Source organism: Pithys albifrons, chromosome Z, assembly GCF_047495875.1.
Source record: "Pithys albifrons albifrons isolate INPA30051 chromosome Z, PitAlb_v1, whole genome shotgun sequence".
Lineage (NCBI taxonomy): Eukaryota > Metazoa > Chordata > Aves > Passeriformes > Thamnophilidae > Pithys > Pithys albifrons.
The window spans coordinates 30743595-30759088 of NC_092497.1; the positions used below are offsets into that span (position 1 = coordinate 30743595).

General features: G+C 42.2%; 1 protein-coding gene across 1 annotated transcript; it reads right to left on the reverse strand.

Annotated features, from left to right (window-relative positions):
- Positions 1-8558: 8558 nt before the first annotated feature.
- Positions 8559-11042, reverse strand: LOC139685019 (uncharacterized). Its single transcript, XM_071581541.1, has 2 exons — positions 10674-11042; positions 8559-9503 (listed from the first exon to the last, which is right to left on the reverse strand). The coding sequence occupies exons 1-2, from the start codon at positions 11040-11042 to the stop codon at positions 9228-9230; spliced, it is 645 nt and encodes a 214-aa protein (XP_071437642.1). The 3' UTR covers positions 8559-9227.
- Between the last annotated feature and the right edge of the window lie 4452 nt (positions 11043-15494).

Below are 15494 nucleotides of genomic sequence, written 5' to 3' on the forward strand. Positions count from 1 at the left end.
ATTTTGGCAGGGTCCTGCAGTTGTTCTGGGGTGAATTTCCAGATCATTTGAGGAGAGAAGGTCTCCAAATACTGGCCCATATCTTCCCACTTCCTGTGCCACTCAACATCATCCGCTCCCAGGGCAGACCTCCAGCAAGCCTCCTTAGAAAGCCCAGTTCTGACCCTAAATGTAGTGTATACAGTACAGAGGAGACAAAGCAACACTAACAGCACTAACAGTAGGATTATGCTGTCCCTAACATCAAAAGGAAGCTCAATATTTTCAATGATTGTTGTAGCAGAGGTGAAAAGGTGGAAGTAACCATCTCCGCCTGTTTTCCCCACAGTCTGGGTGCTATTTTTAATGAGACCCCAGAGGTAACAACCCAAACCAGGACAGGCACACCAGACTGAATATACATTCACAATGAAATTCATTGCTTCTGATGTTATGACAACATAAACATAGTATATTAATAAAGCAATTTGGATCCTTCTCCCTGGTATTAAAGAGAGCATCAAAATAGGCACATGGTTCCCTATGTGTCGAAATATGAACAGGCCCAGATACACCATCCACATGAATACATCAAGCAACATGGTAGTCAGGGAGTTTCTGTATCCAAATACACAAAATGAAATTGTAATTCTGACTTCTCTCTCGTGGCCCCACGTTGGGCGCCAAAAGATGTGCTGGTTTAAAGGCGAACCAGCAGGGGAAATGAACTCACCACGAGAGAGATTATAAGTCAGAGCTAAAATTCAATAATAATATTACAATAACAACACTGACACACACGGGAAATTGCTTTCAACTCACAGAACCCCAGCAGTATAACCCAGTGTCCTGGGGCACAAACCCAAGGGGGTTTGTTTGCCCTTGTGCTGAGACCCCTGTGGTTCCCCCAAGTCCAGAGCAAAAGGAAATGAAAAAACCTGTTGGTGCAGGCAAGGGCTGTGGTCTGGGTGAGAGCGGGAATCTCCTCCTGTCAAGGTCCTGCTGCTGCTCTGGATCCGACGAGAGGTTCCCGAGGTCTTCTTACGTACCACTTATGTACCCTCAGGGAGCTCTCAGTCCCTCCCCCTGGGCGGGGACTCACACAATGGGTGATTAACTCTGGGAGCCAGGGGGTGTTGAGCTGTTGATGGCCCATTGGCAGCTCCGCCCCCCTCAGGCTGGGTGTGAAGGTGATAATGGCTCCCTGGGCAGCTGCTGCTAATGGCCCATTGACCTTGGGGAATGAATAGAGGGGGTAGAATACACAGCTTTGATCACCCCCACACAGGGTTAGCTGGTCCCTCCTGCTGAACTAGGACACTCGCTCTTTTAAGGGCTTGAGCTAACAAAACTAAATCCATGCTAAAGCAAATCAACAGCATTCATCCATATCTGTACTGTATGGAAGGCCATCTTTCAGAAAAGGACTACTAACAGGTAGATTGGGAATTTCCAGCTGCTTTGTAAAGGGAGTATACAAAAATTACCAGTGTCAATCTTCAAAGAACAACACAGAGGTCCTTCTTGTCTTACAGTTCTTTTTTTTATTCTATATACACTGTCAGTTAATGATTATGAGTTATTCTGATCACCAATCTTACCAAAAACTTCCACATCCTTCCTATCCTTCATCACTTTTTCATACCCAACACTTTTACTAATACCAGCATGTGTGTAGTTCACTGATTCTTCCTGGATGACTCCAGTCTAGTAATAGGAGTCTACAGAGAATGCATATACAAATGCCATTGGCTGAGGCACTTGAATATCTTTTTTGCTGATTACAGCTCAAATATTGGGATCTCACACTGGGCTCCTCTTGTGGTATAGAACTTCTGTCTTATAGTCCTGTCCTGCAGCACTTGGGCAAGTATAGAAACTTGGAGGAACAGCTCTTCTCAAGACTGAAATGGCTAATTTCAGGTATAGTTTTAACAAAAATTCAACTTTCATTCTCAGGAGATTGTTCTTCCCTTTCACAGAACTTAACTATTGTAGTATGTTAGTCTTTTTTGGCCCTTCTTTTTAGATGCACTTGGAGTTGAATGAACATTCTTATTTGCCCAGTTATCATACAAACCTACTCTTTTCTGATGTACACAACTTGCACAAATTGAAAGAGATGCTGTTGTAATGCAATCTCCCTTTAAGGTTTCTTAGGCCTTTATAAATTCAAGATATCTGCCAAACCTTTATGTGAATTTTCTCATAGCAAAGAGTCCAGATTCTCTCTGTTTGGGGGAAAAAAATAAATGGTCCAATGCTCAGAATAAGTCCTACCCTAACAACTAGTGTGTGCCCAATTAAAAACGTTAGCTAAAGAGCCAAGTTGCCTTGTCAAGGTGGTTGTCAGAGTGAGTGAAAATACCCATGCTACCATTAGCAGAAATGTAATCATTTGTACATCAGTGTCTTGGGATCTACTGGCATGAGAGGTGCTGTAATTGAGAAGACACTAAAAAATGCAACAAATGTGGGATTTTCAAGGAAAAGAGAAGTGGTTTGCTTGACAATGTGAAGAAGCTTTCATGGATTGTGTCTGCCAACATATCAATGGAAGGTAAAGCAAGCACAGAATCAATATTAGTACACAAAAACACCCTTCTAGTGACTGTGAGGAACTTCATCCTCACTTATAACACAGAAAATAAAAGTGAAGACTGCCTAAAAAAAAAAAAAAAAATTAGGATTTAAGCTATCCCAGAATATGGACTACTGCAGAAAAACATTCGAATATGATTTTTCACAGATTGCACTGTTTAAGCAAGTCCTGAATTTCTCATAGTTTAGACCTTAGCAAAAAAAAATCTATTTTCCTACTCTAAGTCATGATACAAGAATCAGAAGAAATGCTCTATCTTGAACAAATTTGTGAAAAGTGGAACTAATAAATGATTGTGGTTTTCTGGCTCTTCTCAAACTGTCATGTCAACTCAGCATCTGGTTTTGTGAGTTCTGCTTTAGGTTTTAACAGGAAGCTACAAAGAATTGTAGTCTGTGAACTGATGTTTTTATTACACAGAATGGGTTGATGTGGATTTGGTGACCCTGCTTGGACTTGCTTTAACTTGTAGATGGTTTGATACCTTGTTATAGAATCTACACTACATGTCTTTATGTGTCCTGGCCTTTCCTAATGTTGACAGTCATTAGACTTTCATGAACTCATTTCCTTGGTACAGGTTTCAAAAGCATTTGAAAAAAACCCATGAAAACATTAAAACCAAAACAAACAAGCAAGGTCACTTCATTAAGCTTTCACTCTAATTTGGGTGATGTCTTCTTCATCTCAAACACCTTGTGTTTACCAATCCATATATATATACATGTGTGTAAAAATCTACACATAATACAATAAAAAAAAAAAGAATTAACCCTTTTCACATAGTTTGTAGCCTCTTTACATCTGTGTTTTCTGAACTTAAATCACCATGTTCTCTGAAATCACCATAATTAAAATGCAATTAAATGTTATTAAAAGGTCCAAAATCTTTAGCTCTTATTATAAATTTAGTACTTTTTACTGATTTTCAGTTTTATATACAAGACCAACCAACAACTTCAATAGTCTTCTACATCATTCTTATATGCATTGCTAATGAAAAAAAAGGCTTGTTCTTAAAACACTTAAGACTGAGTTACAGCACTCTGAGAAGGATAAATGTATCCCTGCCTTCCTATCAAGTCCAAACCAAAAAAAATATACCAAAATCTTCAGGTTAAAAACTATTATTTACGAATCATGGTACTCCCTCACTACACTGGCCTTTTGGCTGATAGCAAATTGGATTTAAATGATTGAGCAGTGCTTGTCTGGTGATGTGCACTATCTTCACGTTCATGAAATTTAAACACTGTTTTGTGCAAAGGATATTTTGCAAAGTGGAAACCACATGATCCAGGCTTCTGACTCTTCACTCAGCTGCATTCACATTTAAACTCTCATGCAGCACTTTCCTGCAGGACTAGGCAAGGATAAGGGTATGGCCTAAACAGTTCAAGAAGAAAGTCGTGGACTGGAAGGCTTTGCACAATCAATGTCGCAAGCTGTAGGGAATGTCGTTTTATTTTCCTTACACTCCTTTACATTCCTTTAATGTTAGAGGAGACTGCTCTAACCTTACTGCAGTGTTTGTTGAGAACCAAAGTGTATCAAAATCTTCCTGTCTCTCGCCTAGATTTTTCATTTGCTTCTGGTTTTCTTTTGTTTTGTTTTTTAATTAAATAAGATTCACTTAGGTAGAGAAGCTCACATATTTTCTTTTGTGTCTTACAGTAGGTTTATAGTGGGAGCTTTTTGGATAGTTTTAATTTCTTTTCTGCTATATTAGTAAGGAAACTAATAAACAGAAACACTTGCTCAGGCAGTGATGACACTGTAGAGCTTCAATGCATGATAGTTCTCAGACCAAATATCTCGCAGGACTCACAAAGGACCAGTTGCACATGCAAGCAAGACTTCTAATAATCCAAATGTGTTTATTGAATGAATATACTGTCTCTAACTCAAAGGTTTATGCAAGTCACCCCCCCTGAGAAAGCATGAAGAAACACTGATAGGTAACACATGCATTCACCTTGTCAAGTGGCACATCTTTTTCTTATGCTGAAGCATCTATGAGACTCAGAAAACCATAGTTTTGGTTTAGGATGTCAATACTTATGTTCTCTATTCAGGTGTCTTAATTTTGGCAAGAACATAAAAATAACAAAAGCAACATTCTTTTCAAAGGATATGTTAGTTATTTTAACTCTATATACAGTTACTTTCCAAATCATGTTAATCTGGTGGACATCTATATATTTTAAATGTTTTCCTCTTTTATTCAAAATTATTCTTAACTTGTGTTGTGTTGCCACTACCAGGCATAAGCTAGGCACTGTGCTGATGACCACAGTTAATCTCCAAATCTTTTCCCATCTTCCATTTTTTCAGCTATCATTTTTTCAGCTGGCTGTTTTATATAAATTTGACTCAACAGTATTTTTCTTGGCTATGCAAGAGATAGCTATCCAGGAATCAGTGCCTTATTCCAGAACCTCAGACAACATTTTAGATGATACTGAAATAAAATCTCCAATGCAATGCATCGTATTAAAATATAGATACTAATTTTGGGAACATGAAGGGTATGATCCACCTATTCCATAAGGCTCCAGCCTTCTACAGCAATGACATGAAAAAGACAATCCTAACAGCAAAGCAAATGTTCTTCAAAAAGTAATTCAGAATAGTTAGCAACAAGCCAAAATGTCCTCAGAGTCTATGGAAATTTGCATATAATATTTAAAGTGGGTGGTTCTTGATAAACTTTCCCAGCTGTAGAAAACCATGATACTAAATCATATGAAGGGCAATTTTGGCCAAGCATCTAATGGACTTATTTAAACAGCATGGCAAAACAGGAGGGTCATAGTTCATAGTGGGGGGTGTCTTTTGTAGTTTGGGTTTTTTTTCAAATTGTGCCAATAAAATCTTTAAAAACCTTTTATCCCATAAAATATTATGGTTTTGTACATGCTGTTTATGTTTTCAAAAGGGATGGTATATGAGCCCTGATATCTCATCATGTGGGAAGCATTTAAAATATTCAAGGCTTCCTCTGAGATGAGTTTTCAAAAGCAAGAGGTTTTGCCTACCCTGTTTGAATTTTTTTTCAGGAAAACACTCTTTTATTAAGACCCTCCTCTTTCCTGGAGTGGGTAAAAATGGTCTTCATATTCTCTTGGGTAAAATGAACATTTCCTCAAAGCTTTGGAAGATATAGCAAAAAATAAGGTTATTCTTTCCACGAAAAAAATTGAGCAAGTCCAAAATGTTTAGAGCTTCTGATTAAACCCTCAGTGATAAGTTTGTCTTACACAAAGCATTTGCCAAAACTATCATATCTGCTAGAGTATTATTTATGCCACTGGACCAAAATTGACTAATGTATGCTGTTTATTGTGCAATAATTTTCTTTTTAAAGTAGCATAAGTGTGGGGGGAAATGGGAGACAGATTAAAGTATATATAGAAGAATGTTGATTGTCTTAAGAAAAGAAAAAGAATTATTGTCTAATTTTAAAGTTAATAGAGTGAATCTAAAGGGGAAAGCACATCTTACCATATGGACAATTCTAATAGGTGAGTGTTGTCAGCATTTTAATGAAACCCATTGGCTAAGAAAAGCTGCCAGATAGGTGGAAATAAGGTGAAATTACTAGGAGACTTCTTTAAAGGTAATTTGTTTTGTTCCTTGCAGCGCCTTCCAGCAAAAAAAAAAAAAATAAAAGAACAACTAAAAAAATGTACTGGAACTAGAAAGGCAGCTTTATTGATTTAAATTTGCTAAGAAAGACTCAGAATCTGTTTCCACCTTCTCAAAATAAGTACATAATGTATATATAAAGATATACATATGAAAAATACATATATAATACCTTCAACTTTTCTACTCCTTGTGTGTGAATCACAGTTTGTTATAAGTTACCACTAAGCATAAAACACACAACTTGAATGTCAGTTTATAAAATTTTCAAAATGTATGATTACAGTTCTGCTTTTACTCTAAATTTTATGCAGCTTTATGACTTATTTTATCTGCTGCAACACTGGATTTTTGTTAACACATTTGGGGTTATTTTTTACCTTTTATAACACAAAAGTTTAATACTCTGAGTCTATTTCAGAGGCAGACATGCAGACCAAAGGATGCATGGATGAGTATGCAAAAAGTGGGAGGTGGGTAGAAAAACCATGTGGCTTGTTCAGCTGAAAGTGTTTCACTGATCATTCACTGGCTAAAAATAATTGAATTGTTTACAGGTTGCATAGTATATATGCTTGACATTTTAAGGCACACTCCTATCAGCTGATCAGTAACCATTCCAATAAAACGCTTTAAAAAGACATCATGCAAAATTACAGCCACAGGTCTACTATGCTGTTTCTAATTTGAGGACAAATTTATCTCTGACACACAGCAGATTTCATTCAGGTGGATGCAAACCCCTCACTGTTCCTCTTTCTGCCAGTCAAATTGTGTCATCAGTGAAGGATCAGTGGTTTTTAATGATACAGCGGCCTTGATACTGAGAAGTAGGTCCTCACAGAGCAATGTGCATAGCCAATAAAATAGCTGTCACAAAATTATAATTGACATTTAATATCACTAGATCTGGAGTGCAATTCCTTGTTACAGTTCTGTAGATATATTAGAAGAAAATAATTTACTTCAAACCCAGCATGTAAGATGCATTTTCCTGAGTGTAATTCTTGTCACATTTAAAGTAGCCAAACCAAGTAGTCATGAGACAACTTTAATCTGAGAGGAGATCATAGACACTAACATGTTAATTGAGGTATGATTATTTATGTGTGTAATGAACAGAGCTAGAGCAGTTGTTCATTGCAGATTTTAATCATAATTGGAGGATTTTAATTGTTATTGGGTTTTAAATTAATATTATAATCTTTTGTTTTAGGGATTAAGAAAATTATAAATACAAAGCAACTCTTCAAACTGTTGCCATAAAAGTCTGTAAAAAAGACTCCGAGCCAAGTTTTGTAGGAGATAAGATAATGGGCAGGCACTTTAATGAGCAACCCCGCTCATCCAGGAATACATCGACGCGCGTGCAAGCAAGCTCTAAGTTCTATAGCTTTTATAATATAACTTATCCAATCACTACTGTCCACATGTCCAGTTCCACCTCTGTCCTCTCCCAGTTCCCACCCCTGTTGAATTGGGGCTGGGGTCGTTGGGACCCTCTGTCTTCATCCACCTCCTCTTCTTCAGCACACAAAGGTCTCTTGGACGCTCTCCAGGGCTTCGGGTCACACTGCTCCATGTTTATGTTCTCTTCTGATATGCTTTTATCTGGTACCTTGAGGAAGAGACTAAATAGCTGGCAGATCTCAGCTGCCTGTTCTGGAGCAGGGGTAGAGATAGAAGAACTTTATGCTACAAGCTGCTAAATATTAATTCACTAAAATCTACAGCATTACATCTACTGTGTCTCTAAAATCTACAAAATATGAAAATTGAAAAATTAAAAAACCCTTTCGGCATCATGTCCCCCTTTTTAGAAATGGACAAAACTCAAAATTTTGTTCGCTTCTACTTTCCATACTTGAAATTGTACCAAAGAGATGACCAGCATTTGCAACATTTGATCATGTAATAAGCGATTATGCAAACACTAACTCCATATATCACTACCAAAAACAGCTGTTTCATCCAGGTCCAGTTCGGCAAACATGACGTGAGCTTGTGGAAAACATCATCCAGGCCTAATGAGACATTATCAAGGGTTACCTGATGCAGAATTTTGGTTTGCTTCCGAATTGCAGCCAGATCTTTCTCAATTCTTCCACTTTGGTCTATGTAGGAACAACAACTAGTGTTAATGACTTTACACACACCTCCCTGTGAGGCTAGTATCAAATTCAGGGCCATTCTATTTTGCAGAATTACACGAGACAAACTGTGGACCTTTTCTTTCAAAGCTGTAATAGCGTCTGTGGTTTTATCTTGGAGGTTTTCGAGGATAGCTGAAATATTGACAACTGCTTTTTCTAATTCACTTATTTCCAAGGATGGAATTGCAGCTCTGACTATGCTGTGGAAAAGTGTGGGATGATCTATAAGGGGATTATTTGTTCTCTTTACCCTTCTGGGATAGATTCTTCCCCACTCTTCTTGTTCATCAATCCGGTCAAAGATTGTTATGTTTGGTATCACAGCTCCTAAAGTGCAGACCCTGTCTTTATTGAGGGGTAAAACTTTCCAGGCTTCATTTTCACAGATCCAGTACTACCCTGAGCCCTGTTTAGCGACTATTCTCCAGGGTCGTGCTGCCATTTTTATCACCATCTTTGGGGTTAACCCCTTGGTAGCTGTGCTGGTGTCACAATAGGTAGGAAGGGTGACATTTCCTGTAACATTAATATACAGACAGGGAACAGTTTGATCGTCTTGACCGAGAATTACATTGCTCAGGGGTATTGAATAATAGGCTCTCTCAACCAGTTTCCATGTCCCCGAGACTCCGAAAGTCTCACCAAAGTTTGTCTCATTCATTAGAATACCAATCAGGGGCCAATCACTCTCATTATCATCAATTGCTGGCGTTTGTGTACAAATCCAGCAGTCAGTTTTGTGAAGGATTTTAGACACATTTTGCACTAGGGTCACATGTAAATTTTGATTCCACACTCGCATCATAGTTACCGACTGTACAGACCACATGAACAGAAGAAGCAGTCTAAGCCGCATCATCGTCATCAGTGTCCGGTTCTGCTTTGTCAATTGTCCCAGGAATCGATGCTTTCTTCACTCTGGAGTAATGGAACCAGGGTCCTTTCCCGGCAACTTTAACTGCAGTAAAAGAAGTCAGCAGGACTTGGAAGGGTCCTTTCCACTTAGCTCGCAGCGGATCGTTGTGCCACCATTTGACGTAGACCCAGTCTCCGGGCTGGAACTGATGAGCAGGTGTGTCTAGTCCGATCGGTCTGGATAGCTCAACAAATTTCTGGAGTTTCTGTAAAGTAGAGCTTAAAGCCATTAAATACTTTTGTAAATCAACTTTCCCTTTTATGTGAATGTCCCCCGGGAGGTGCGGAGCTTGGTATGGTCTCCCATACAGTATTTCATAAGGGCTTAAGTTATCCCTCCGCCTTGGTTGAATACGAATTCTCAGGAGAGTCAGAGGCAGAGCTTGAACCCATGACATGGATGTTTCTTGACAAATTTTACTGATTTGCATTTTGAGGGTACCATTCATGCGTTCAACTCTGCCACTCGCCTGAGGCCTGTAGGGGGTATGCAAGTCCCAAACAATTCCGAGGGTACGACATACCTTCTTAACTATGGTTGCAATGAAATGTGTCTCTCTGTCTGATGACATTCCCAGAGGAACTCCAAATCTTGGAATTATGTGGTTAAGTAGAGCTTTTACCACTTCCCTTGCTGTGTTGGTGCGACAGGGGTATGCCTCAGGCCATCCACTGATTGTGTCAACTAGTACCAGTATGTATTTATACCCTTCTCTGGGTGGTAACTCAGCAAAATCTATTTGCCAGTAATCTCCAGGAAAGTCTCCAGCCTTTGTTACCCCTAGCACCACTCTCTTGGTTGTGTCAGGATTATTTTGCCTGCAAATTTCACATTTGCTAACAGTGGATTGCACGACCTCGGTCATGCCTGTCCCTATGATTACCTTTTTTAGGTGCTTTAGAAGGTTTTCACTTCCCCAGTGTGTAGCTTCATGTTGCTGCAGAGCTATTTCTCTAAGGATTGGGGCTGTAACTACAACCTGTCCTGTGGGTGTAACCGCCCATCCACTTTCTTTAATTTCTGCGTTAAGGGACTTAATTAACTGCTGATCTTTTTCATGGTATTTTGGGGTGAATCCTGTCAAGTCAATTTCTTTTTGTGGTATTACTGGCAGGATGCCTTTTTCTGCAGCCCTTTTTGCTGCCTGATCAGCAAAATGATTTCCCAATTCAGGGGCTGTTTTCCCCTTCTGGTGAGCTCTGCAATGAATGATAGACACCTTTCCTGGTTTCCAAATGCTTTGCAGAAGTGCATTAATTTGGTCTGCGTGTTTGATTCCACTGCCCTGAGCAGTTAACAGGCCTTTCTCCTTCCAGATTGCTCCATGGGCATGAACCACGCTGAAAGCATATTTAGAATTTGTCCAGATATTTACCTTCTTTCCTTCGCTTAGTTCCAGGGCTCTCGTTAATGCAATTAGTTCTGCTTTCTGGGATGATACATCTGCTGGTAAGGCTTTTGCTTCAATCACCTCATCTTTCGTTGTGACGGCATATCCTGACAAACGCTTACCATCTTGCATGAAGCTGCTCCCATCTGTGTACAGCTCCCAGTCTGGATCCTCAGGGGGTGTGTCCTTCAGGTCTGGTCTGCTGGCGTAGACCTCCTCTAGTGTCTGTAAGCAATCATGCTTGGGCACACTGTCAGTTAGTGTCGAGGACAGAAACATGGCAGGATTTACATTGGATGTTGTTTTCAGGGTAACATCATCCTGCTCCAACAACACAGCTTGGTACTTGAGCATTCTGCTAGGGGACAACCAGTGACCCCCCCTTTCGCTCAAGCACTGCCTGAACTGCATGGGGTACATACACGACAATGCACTGCCCCAGGGTGAGTTTCCAAGCTTCTTGGATTAGGACAACAGTCGCAGCCACAGCTCGCAAACATCCCAGCCACCCCTGGCTGACATTGTCTAGCTGTTTGGAGAAGTAAGCCACAGCCCTGCGCTGGCATCCTAGGGTCTGTGACAGTACCCCCAGGGCAACACCTTGTTGCTCATGTGTAAACAGTTCAAAAGGTTTGGTTAAGTCTGGCAGTCCCAGTGCTGGAGCTGACATCAAGGATTGTTTCAGCTGTTTAAATGCAGCTCTAGTTTCGTCAGTCCATTCCACGACTCCTCCTTGGGCTGCTTTCAGTGCTCCATATAAGGGTTTGACTAATAGTCCATAATTAGCCACCCAAAGTCTGCACCATCCTGCCATGCCCAGGAAAGCCTGCATCTCTCTGACGGTGTGGGGCTCTGGGAGACGGCAGATGGCTTCTTTCCTGTCTGTACTGAGCCGTCGATGTCCCTTGTATATTTCCAGCCCCAGGTAGATGACTAGTTCCTTTGCAATTTGTGCTTTCCCTTTTGAGACTTTATATCCATTTAAACTCAAAAAATTTAAAAGACTTACAGTGAGTCTGATGCATTCATCTCGGCTTCTCGTGCCGAGCATCAGATCATCGACATACTGTAGGAGGATTTCCTCTGGCTCCTGTCTTCTCCATTCCTCCAGCTCCTTAGCTAGTTGGTTCCCGAATAGAGTTGGGCTGTTCTTATAGCCTTGGGGTAGAACTGTCTAGGTGAGTTGGGTTTTTCTTCCTGTTTCAGGGTTCTGCCATTCAAAAGCAAAGAGCTCTTGGCTGTCTTTATGCACAGGAATACAGAAGAAGGCATCCTTGAGATCAAGCACAGTAAACCACCCTAAATCATCAGTTAATGTGGTGAGCAGGGTATATGGATTAGCCACTACAGGGTGTATGTCTTCTGTTATTCTGTTAATTGCTCTTAGATCTTGCACTAAACGATAGCTCTTGCCATCGGCCTTTTTCACAGGCAGGATAGGGGTATTATATTTGGATTCACATTCTACTAATAGCTTGAATTTGAGAAACTTTTCAATTAGGGGTGCTAATCCTTTCAAGCTCTCTAGGCTCAAAGGGTATTGTTTTTGTCTTACCGGTGTTGCTCCTGGCTTGAGAGTGATGCTTACTGGTTCTGCTTGCCTGGATCTTCCAGGGTAATCACTGGCCCATACTAAGGGGATGACAGCATCCTCTACCTCTGCTGAGATCTCCTTGTGGCTTTCCTGTATGAAAAAGGTAGCTGCTTCGATATATTTAGTATCAGGAATTATGACTTTTATTTTTCCCCTTTTGCAGAATTTAATTTCAGCTTCCAATTTCTCTAACAAATCTCTGCCTAGTAAAGGCTTGGAAGAGTTTGGCATATAAAGAAATTGATGAGTTACCCAGTGCTTGCCTAATTTAAACTTCAGAGGCTTAAAGAAAGGCCTGGTTTCACTTACCCCGGTAGCACCAACTACAGTTATAGAATCATGACTCAGTTTCCCTTCCAAGGTGTTTAACACAGAATAAGCTGCACCTGTATCAACCAAGAATTCAACTTCTTCTTCTCCCAGCTTAGCTATAACCAGAGGTTCTGCTGGGGTAGTAACTTCCGGTCTGCTTCATGCATTCTGACTCACAGTCAGCTGGGGGGCTGAAGGGGGAAGAGGAGGGTTTTCATCCTTTCTCAGGTCTGGGCAATCCTTTCTCCAGTGCCCCTTCTTTTTACAGTAGGAACACCTATCATATTGGTAATGATGCTTACACCCTTTATTCTGGGTATTGTGTTTACGATGCTCCTGGCAGTTACAGTGTCCATGACCGTCATCTTCTTCCTCCAGTTCCAACACCTTTGTTTTGCCCTTTTGTTCTCTATTCTGGTATACCACCCAAGCTATATCCAGCAACTCACTAATATCCTTTTTGTCCCCTGCCTTCTGCAGTTTTCTCCTTATGTCATCTGCAGACTGGCCTATGAACAAATTAACCAAATGCTTTTTTCCTGTGTCTGATTCTGTATCTATGTCTGTGTATTTTCTTATGACGTCTTTCAGCTTATTCAGGAAATCAGTAGGAGATTCATTTTTGTCCTGTTTTACCTCATACATCTTAGCCCAATTCACTGCTTTTGGGATAGCATGTCTGAACCCATAAACCACATACTCTTGGTATCGTGTCAGTGCTTCCCTCTGTGCTGGCACATTAGGATCCCATTTTGGATCCATTGGGGGAAATATCTGCAGAACTTCCCCCGAAATCTGCCCAGCTGCCCTCAGCAGCTGAATTCCAGCTTTTGCTGCTCTCTTAACCATTTCTTTCTCTGTGCTGGCCAATAGGGTGTCCATCAGTACTTCGAGGTCGAACCAATCAGGATCCTGAGTCTTTATTGCCCTTTCTACATAGTTAGCAACTTTATCGGGATTGTCTCCATATGACCCTACTGAAGCCTTCCACTGCTGCAGCTCTACCAGTGAAAAAGGAGTCTTTATATACATAGGACCTTGGTTTCCCATAGCCTGCCTTAAAGGAGCTTCTAGCACAAGCTTTTCCTTCCCTTTTCTTGTTCTCCTAGCTATGGGATCAGGATCTGATAAGGCAGTCAGTAATCTCTTCCCTACTTTCCTAGTGGGCGCCGCAGAAGCTTTCACTTTTGGTTTTACCACAGGAGCTTCCTCCTCCTCTGAGCTATCCAATTCATCACCTGAAGGCTCCACGTCTGATTCCTTATTCCTGGGGAAAAAAAGTGGGGGGAGGCTTCCCCTCCTCTGTTCCCTTGCTCCCTGTTGCTGTGAGCTCGAAGCAGGAAATTCCCCCGCCTCCCCCCCGCCTCTGTTCCACGGCTCTGTATGCCAAGGCGGAGCAGTGGGGACAACCCTGCCTCCACTGTACCCCCCTGGGTACAGATATAATCCATACGGGTAAGGAATGGGAGGTGTTAAGGGGAAGGAGGCATGCCTGGCCCTACTCTCAAAGGCAGGATCGAAAGCTCCCAGGTTGTATGGGGAAGGTCTCTCCATTTTGGGTACCACCTCAACCCCTTCTGCGGCTCCTGCCACCACACCATCGCTCGCACTGAAATCTATAAGATCAGCTGGTCCTGCCGGCTTTGCCATCCCTGGGGGGTCAAGCACAGCCCCTCCAGGTCCATGATCTCCCCTTCCCACGGGCTGATCTGTTCTAGCCGTGAGATTCGTTCCAACCTGAGCCCCTGCTCCGGCTCCAGCCGCTCCTATGGCCGCTGTTGCTATGGTAACCGCGCCTCGCTGATCGAACGCCCCGGCTTTCCCTGCCGTGCCTGGCCGCAAAGCCGCAGCCCCATCAATCGCTTGCAGAGCGTCAGTCCCGCTTCCAGCAGCCTGCCCGCTCTGTGCCACCAGCTCCGGCTTCGGTAAGGGGACAAGCAACTCCCCGTCTCCAGCAGCCACCCCCGCTGCTGCTCCACCAGGTCCCGCTGGCAGCCCTGGGCTGGGAACTGCTGCTCCAGCAGCCCCTGCCCCCACGCTAGGACCAGATCCAGCAGCCACCGCTGCCCCCGCTCCGGGACCGGATCCAGCAGACCCTCCGGCTGCTCCAGCCCTCAAATTTGGAGCAATTAAGAGGTCCCATTCCTTAGGAATATAAACCTGGCTAATATCCTCTTTCTTGGTTTTTCCATGCCGTTTCCCCTTTGCCTTTCCCAGAACAAACACAGGCTCTCCCGAGTCCCCAGCAGGGAAGCCAGCCTTGGAAATACCCTTCTCATACCTTCTCATCCATTCTGGATGGGACAAAAAGGCCAAAAACAACTCAGCATACTTCATTTCATTCCATCTTTCCTCTGTATGCAAGATCGGAATTAGCTGTAACACATCCTCTAGCACAAAAGACCCAGTTTCGGGCCAAACCTTTCCCCCACGCTTACAATGAAGTGGCCACTTATTAAGACAGAGCCTACACAGTTCCTGTTTCTTCAAAGATGTTTCAGAACCAGTAAGAGGACTCCAGTGATCTAAAACCAAGACTAAAGGGGAATCTTTTGGTATCTCGTCCTCTGAACTTTGGACACAGCCCATAGTGATTCTTTAGCAACACCACCACCAGTGCCTCAGGCTAAACCAGACAGCTTTGACTCCGGAGTTCACAAGAGGCGTCCCCCTTGCAGTCGGCCTCCCAGCCTGCTACCCTCCTGCAAGTGCTGCGTGGTCTGCCCTTCCCAAGGCTCAAGGGACAACCCCGTCCCTCCTGGGCGAAAACCCTCGCCCTCCCAGGCCAGGAAACTGGCTAGGCCTAAGACCAGTTCTCCCTTCCGGCCCTTCCGTATTCCTACCAGGGGCAAAAATCCCCCCTTTCCGTAGCCAAATGCCACAGAAACCTAAAGTAACTG